This window comes from Xyrauchen texanus, chromosome 18 (assembly GCF_025860055.1).
Source record: "Xyrauchen texanus isolate HMW12.3.18 chromosome 18, RBS_HiC_50CHRs, whole genome shotgun sequence".
NCBI lineage: Eukaryota > Metazoa > Chordata > Actinopteri > Cypriniformes > Catostomidae > Xyrauchen > Xyrauchen texanus.
This window is the reverse complement of record NC_068293.1, coordinates 42,354,020-42,361,519: the sequence shown is the minus strand read 5'-3', so window position 1 is coordinate 42,361,519 and position 7,500 is coordinate 42,354,020. Positions and strand designations below refer to the sequence as shown.

The window sequence follows — 7,500 nt, the reverse complement described above, 5'->3', positions numbered from 1 at the left end:
ATATGTTCACTTTTACAGCCAACACAAAACTCTTATGATGACATTATTCTTCTCACTGTAGCTGCTCCAGCACGGAAATAAATGGTGGACTGTGTGTAGATCACTCAGGGGAGGATCTATGATAATAGGGTGGAGTCTGTCTCCAGTCATGGGCGTGGCCTGCTCTAACACGACGTCATTTTAGAGCAGAAATGAAAACCGTTCATTTTGACACACTGTTTTTGATTAATAGAAATATAAGAGGAGTGGGTGGACTTTTAACATTGGAGGGTGATTGTGTACACACCATGTAAAAGTGAATTTTGCATAATAGGTCCCCTCTAAGTTGATTTTCTGTATACTTTAATTTTTGAACTGATAGTGGTTAATAAAGTCAAGTAATGTGGTAGCATGCCAGAGAGTCAGTGGTGATGTCATTGCTTTCCTGTCGGGTCAGTGTTACAGAAACTCTTAGCCTGAGAGTTAGCCTACCCTGGACCAGGTTAGTTTCTGTTATTAGTTCAGTTTTGTTATTGGTTGTCTTATAATCTTGTTACCCCATGTCTGTATATTTAAACCCTCATGTTAGCATTTGTCATGTATTGTGAGTGTGAGTTCATCATTGTTCATGGTAATAGTCATAGTACTGTCATATCTAGTTAAGCTATAGTTATGTTTTGTTTTGGATTAATGTTTTTGGATGTGTGGCACTTTGTAAATTATAGTGTTAAATTCATATAGGTGCTCCCCTACTCAAACAAGGAAATGTGTCTGCTTTATTTATTTTGATGTTTTGTTCGACAGATGGTTTGTAGCATCAGCTGACAGCTCTGAGACGCATCCGCTCCCAGGACGGTCTGCATCTCTGGCTCCAGTGCCATTTTCTCCTTGTTGAAGGACTGGAGACGTGCAGCCCCATGTGTGCCTGACAGCACTGGATAATTGACATATTTCCATAAGGCTTTGGTGACTCGCATCATCTGTCAGTATCACGGTAGAGACGGTGAGGTAGGTAGAAACGACACATCAGGACTGCATTCCTCCATTGTAGACCACCAAGGTAAATCCACAGGGATAATGAGGATGGCTCATTTGAGAAGATGGCTTGGAGCATCACTCTAAACTTTGTTTGTTGTATTGACAGAATGAAGCCATTCCATTAGACACATGGATATACTATTTGATTGTTTTCCCACATGAGTAGTTTGATTTGCTGCATTTGGTTTGCATGTCAACTTAACGGATGGCATTAAAACCACTCAAGAAGTCTTGAGTGTTATCTGTTTTCTCAAAGGTATGGCAAGGTATTACGTGGATCTAAACTTAAAATCTCCACTGGTTCTCCACTGGTTCTCTTTGCTTCACGACCAGGATTTTACAATCAAGTGTCAACGCAAAATGGTTTATTGTACAAAAGAAAAATGTAATTGAAACCAAACATTGAAATGAACATGATAGTTTCATTGTTTAAAAGCAGCTTTACTGAAAATTATGTTGGAGTTCCCTGAGAGCAAGTCATTAGCGACCGTGGCAAGGAACCCAAAACGCAGTAAAATGGTTGTTAATTGGCACAGGCTGCAGTTAGTAGTCATCACTCAGGGAGACATGGCGTTGGGAGTGGGACGTCAGGCAGGACCGAAGCTAGATCTGACAGACTCTGGTAACATGGGGTATGTATCCCGAGGTTGAGACCGGAAACAAATGGAGTAATATTAGAGTAGATGCCATTCACATTAAAGCAGAACTATAGAATATGAGAAATGTTTAAAGTTCTGGCAGACCTAACTAAAGCAGCAAAACCATGAGTTGGGGGATAAATTAGGTGTGTGCCTGGCTGTCTTTAGTCTAGACTTTGAGTGTTCCTGAGTCCTGAACAATGCTAGGAAGGCTAATCGGAAAGGACCCTGTAAAGCAGTTCAATGGAAAGGAGGAGGCAAGAACCGGCTTGACGATATAAACAATATTTTAATGGTTAACTTAAACAAAAGACAAACACACACACATGACGGACATGTTCGTAAACAATCTCTCTCTCCCGCACCATCCTCCGCAGTTGGCCTTTATCCCTCTCTGAGGCTTAATTAGCCTGATAAGGGACCGGGTGTGTAGAATCATGACCCCCTGCCACATTCCTCCCTCGTTCTCTGCCCCGTTTGCCGGCAGGTCATCCCCATAGACCTGGATGAGGGAGGGGACAAGGAGAGGGAAACACAAATAATAAAAATGGGGGGGTACTTCCTGTAACAGTGTAGTATCCCCCCCCCCAAAAAAAACACTGTAAAATTTAAACGAGAGGGAAAAGGCCAACGCGGAGCGGCAGTGAGAGAGAGATGAAAAAAAAACACTTACTCGCCAGTTCTCCGATCTGTAGCTTGTTAATCGGACACTCCTCCACCCTCTAACGGACGACAGCCGCGCCTCTCCGGGCGGATCGGAGGCAGTCGTCCAGCCCCTGGCGGACGGAACACCCCGCCGCTCTCTCGGGGAACCGAAGGGGTCTCCCCTGCCCCTGGCAGCGGTTCTCCCCCTCCCCGCTCGCAGTCGGCAGTCTCAGACCCCGCCGCGTTTCACAGCTGGTAGGGGGACTCCTCCACCCCTGTCGGTGGCCGTTCCTCCGCTTCCTAGGCACACTCAAAGTCTAGACTTTGATTGTGCCTGAGTCCTGAACAATGCTAGAAAGGCTAATCGGAAAGGACCCTGTAAAGCAGTTCAATGGAAAGGAGGAGGCGAGAACTGGCTTGACGATATAAACAATATTTTAATGGTTAAAGGGGTCATGACATGGGTTTTTTTATTGTATTATTATGTTCCCTTAGGTGCAATTATAGTATTAATATTTTTTTTTTTAAGAAAAACTTTTAAAATCTAGTGATTTATGACCTTTTCCCACCCTGTTTCTCATCCTCTGATTCAAACAGTCTGTTTTGGGGGCGTTTTCCATTTAAGACTTCAGTGTTAACGCCCACTGTTATGATTGGCTAACGTCAGTGCCTGTGTATCAATTATTGACGCCCCCAGCCAGAACAATATGCAAGTAAACTAAGTAAAAACACTGTGATTATTCATAATGAATGAAATTGCGCTTTAAAAAGTAGTTTAAAGTTTAAAATAGATTACTTACAGTTTGCGTTGTCGTTGTTCCCAGAATAGTCGACACGGACTTATCTTTGAGCAACAGTTTTCTGGCAAAGCCAGCATCATATTGAGATTTGTTCTCAAAACAGTCATCCTTAAAATGTACAGAACAAACGCTTAAGTTAACACTGCCGTGACTGGGGCGTCCGCAAAAAATAAACTGCATCCATTTTTCCCTGGCGTCTGGATCTTTCGGCAGCTTATTCAGAGGTTTTGTTTGACCACAGCCAGGAACAGCACATCTGTGTGGCATCGTAATTTTCCTGTGCACAAGTAGTCTCTGTCAGAGCTAAGCTGTCCATCGACTGAACACTTGTGAGGCGACGGCGATACAAAATGAGCGTGGTTGTCTTGCGCTTAAAGCGTAGTTATCTTGTGCTGGAGGCGGTCATATGCAAACGCTGTTACGTCACTTCTAACCGACACGTCACTTCTAACCATGAATCCAGAACGAGCTGTATTTTGAGCTTGATTAAATAAATGATTCGTTTAGAATGGAGAGGACGTCTTAAAATATTAAACTTGCAGGACGTTTTAATGATACAAAGACCTCTTATATACCAAAAGATCAAGGCAAATTTGGTTTCTCATGTCATGACCCCTTTAACTTAAACAAAAGACAAACGCACACACATGATGGACATGTCCATAAACAATCTCTCTCTCCTGCACCATCCTCCGCAGTCGGCCTTTATCCCTCTCGGAGGCTTAATTAGCCTGATAAGGGACCAGGTGTGTAGAACCACGACCCGACCCCGCCCTCCGCCCTGCCACAGACCCATAAAAGATTTTTAAATTCTAGGTACTATCATGCCAGAATTGTGATCAAAGTGAACTTGGATAATAATGGATATGATGATGGAACTTGCAAAGTCATATTTTCCTACTTTGGGGGCATTGGTGCACCACTTGATGTCGGAATTCTTACTTGTAAACTTGTGTGGAAATGTTCAAATCCAAGTTTGCCGAGATGCAGTTTCATGACGCCACAAACATTGTCGGCACACAGGGAGTTGTACAAAGCGTCAGTCAAACCCCTCACTAACGGAAGCATTACAGTTTTGTTTCATTACACGTCATCTTGTCTCCTACATGTTCTCCCACTGCACGACAGAAACTCCTTTGATCTGTGTCTCCAGACAATGTGGCGACGGCACTTGTGACATCATCGGAATACTATCAATAGAAGTTCACTTAAGAACTGATGAGCTAGACCATTAAAAGCTTTAATTAATTACAAATTTAAATTGTGTGAGTAAAATGAACAAGATATCTGACTGGTAGCCATTGTAGTGGTGATAAAATTGGGCTGATATGATCATATTTCTTGGTCCTAGTCTGCACTCTGCTGCATTTTGAACCAACTGAAGCTTATTTATTGAACCTCCTCCAAGTAAAGCATTACAATAATCTAGTCTTGTGGTCATAAATGCATTTAGTTTTTCGGCATCAGATCAGAAACCGAGAGCATGTGTCATAACATAAAATTATTTCTGAATTTATTTAGCAAATCGGCAAATGCGAGATGAATATCATTAAATTTGCTTCGGTGGCCCGACATGTAGCTTGAGTGGCTGCCAAAAAACATTGGAAGGAAAAAACCTTGCTGTCAAAGTGATTGGAGGCAATTGAATTATCATCAATGTTTTTTAAAACTGCTAAAAGATGGAGAATTTTCAATTACCACAGCCTCTAATGTAGGCCTAATATGTAAATAGTGTTTTACATTTTGCATTGATTACTTCGATCAAATCTTTATCCGATCATGTTAAAGATGCATTCGACAGCAAGGTGTCAATACAATCCAGCTAAAGCATATCCAGATATTAAACGCATGTTAATGCAAGGTCTAAATGGGACCAAAATGACATTTTCACCTTTGATTTTGGAGCAAAACTATAGGTAAAAAAATAGCCATAGAAAGGTGGAGGCGTGATTTTATTTGTATACCGAGATGGCTAGACCTTTTACTAAAATCAGTTGACTTCAGCACCCCTTGTTGCATTAAATGTCAATGGTTTAAGTCCAAAAATAGGAAAGAAAAACATGTATTGTTTTTTCAAAGTTTCTTTTGATGTCTTCATTTTTAAGGCTCTATGTGGATAAATCACCGATATGGGGCTCTCAATGTGGCTCCATCCGAAAAATGTTCAATTTCACCCATTTTCAATGGTCAAAAACCAAATGTGGGTAACATGGTATGAAACTAGTTTTTCTTGTCCAATAACACAAAGTTCTGAAGTTTGAATATGATTGAAACCAGAAATGGACCTTATTTTTTCACATAAAAACAACAAAGTCCATAGAGTCCAAATATACACTAGCATTAAGAGTAAGCGACATATGCGGGTCTCTTAGGGGTCAAAATCACCAAAGGGGCTGCAACTCTACTGTATTATTACTGTATTATGCTTTTTCTGCCCTTTGTGCCCAAGTATCCAGGTGTCTGAGACTGTAAATCACAGATACCCCAAATTTGAAGGTATGGTCCCAAATGCCAATAATTGGCACATTTATGTTTTTGCTCTGAAACCATATGGGCTAGATTCTTAATTTCCACTGAATCCTTCAGTGGCCCCAATCTCTGGGGACCTCCCAGAGGTGACCCATATCTTATTCTGAGGGGGTGGGGTTACTGAATTAAAAAAGAAACGGACATTGGTTTACGGGGTAGATCAAAAACACCACCACCAATGAACCATTGAATCCAGAGTGCTTCATTTGAAGAGTTTTATTTGCATGATTCAATGAAACTGACAGGACTAGTCAATAAAAAAAACACTGTATGGTGGAATATCGCAGGTTTTTATTTCTGTCTGGAGAATCTTCAGTCTCGTCTTCCTCTCCCTGTCTTCAGCCAGGAAACAAACTCTTTTGCCGCCTGGTCCTGCAGGTATGAGCTGACATCACTAGTGTATGTGCTGTCTGCGTGCCGTCGTGTAGGCACTCTGGGGGGGCAAAGTGGAATAATGCAGAAAGGTAAATCTCCTTTTACAAAAATAGGAATCATTTTGAACTATTTTATGATGGGGAAAAAATACATATGACAAATTACTTTATATAAAAAATTATTATTTTTTTTTTTTTTAAAGTACACGTATCCCATAGTCACTCAATGACATCATTAAGCTGCATTTATAACAATACATAAACTTTAGGAAAGCATTTGATGTTTCGTATTACACGGCTCTATGGAATAGGCCTGCTTGTTTCTGATTGGTCGATCGCAGCATTCTGTGGTCAAATATTTCTGAATAACGATCATTGTTTATACCATAGCATCACTAATGATAATGAGTGGCTGGCAATACTGTACATCACCCCTTACTTGGCCATGCTTGAATTCTTTTTGAATTTCCTCGTAACTGTTTAGCTGATGTTAAAAGTTGGTTGGCGAATACTTCTCTCCAGTTAAACGTGGATAAAACAGAATTGATCCTTTTTGGTCAGAATTGATGTGGTAAGGACATGACCGATAGCTTTGGTTTATTGCCAATTTTGGTTTAATCATTTTGTACATTTTGTATCTCCGTACAGCACTTTGGTCTACTCTTGTGGCTTTGTAAGTTGAGTTAACATTTTCACAACCTCACTGATGTTCATTCAACATGTGCATTATTTAGCCAAAATGACTTGGAAAAACAAACATACCCACTTCTTTTGGAGTTCATTAACCACTGAACAAAGTCCTGTGCTCTTCTGGTCTCCAGGTATTTACTGTAATCGTTTGAGAAGGTTCCTTCTGAATGTCTCTTCATGTTAGTTACTTCTCTCGGGTCTTTAAATAATGCGTCCTCCGACATAAGGCTGAAAGTTAAGAAAAAAATCAGAAATATTATATGCGTCAATTTCAAAGAAACAAAAAAAACTTGAGTCTTGAAACCAGTCAACAACAAATCATGAACCTAATATCAGAATATATAATGCCTTTTTTTGTAACTTCTTTATAAACACTAGTCTAAACCTCAAGTGCATAAAATATTTACATTTTAAAAATATGTAAAAAAAATAATAATTAAGAAATCAAATAATTTGGCTGCTCTTACCTGGTATTTTCTTCCGTGTCTTGAATGGGAATCTGCAGGCTTCTGTGGATCAGGATGAGGAGTAACAGTCCAATGAAAGAGTAAATCCTTTTCATCATCATCATCATCATCATCATCATACCTGACAATACAAACCACACAAAACTCAAACACTACTTCAGATTTGTGTTAATAGTTATAGCAACGAAATATCTAGAATTTCAACAACAAAAGAAACTGGTTTCCCATTAAAAATATCAAAATATCCTTAAAACAAGATTAACTTCAGTTTATATTATTTGGAAACAAGTCTTAATGTGTTATGCAATTTTTCTTCTCAAGTAAAGTAAATGTATCTTGT

The 7,500-nt window shown here is 39.9% G+C and overlaps 1 protein-coding gene across 1 annotated transcript in view; it reads right to left on the bottom strand.

Annotated features, from left to right (window-relative positions):
* Positions 1–5,941: 5,941 nt before the first annotated feature.
* LOC127659248 (glucagon-2-like) overlaps positions 5,942–7,500 on the bottom strand; it is a 1,862-nt gene continuing 303 nt past the window's right edge. Inside the window, exons 2-4 of the mRNA XM_052148984.1 lie at positions 7,161–7,281; positions 6,766–6,921; positions 5,942–6,062 (exon numbers count right to left, since the gene is read on the bottom strand). Coding sequence (XP_052004944.1) covers positions 5,942–6,062; positions 6,766–6,921; positions 7,161–7,281 — 398 coding nt within the window. The remainder of the gene's footprint in view (positions 6,063–6,765; positions 6,922–7,160; positions 7,282–7,500) is intronic.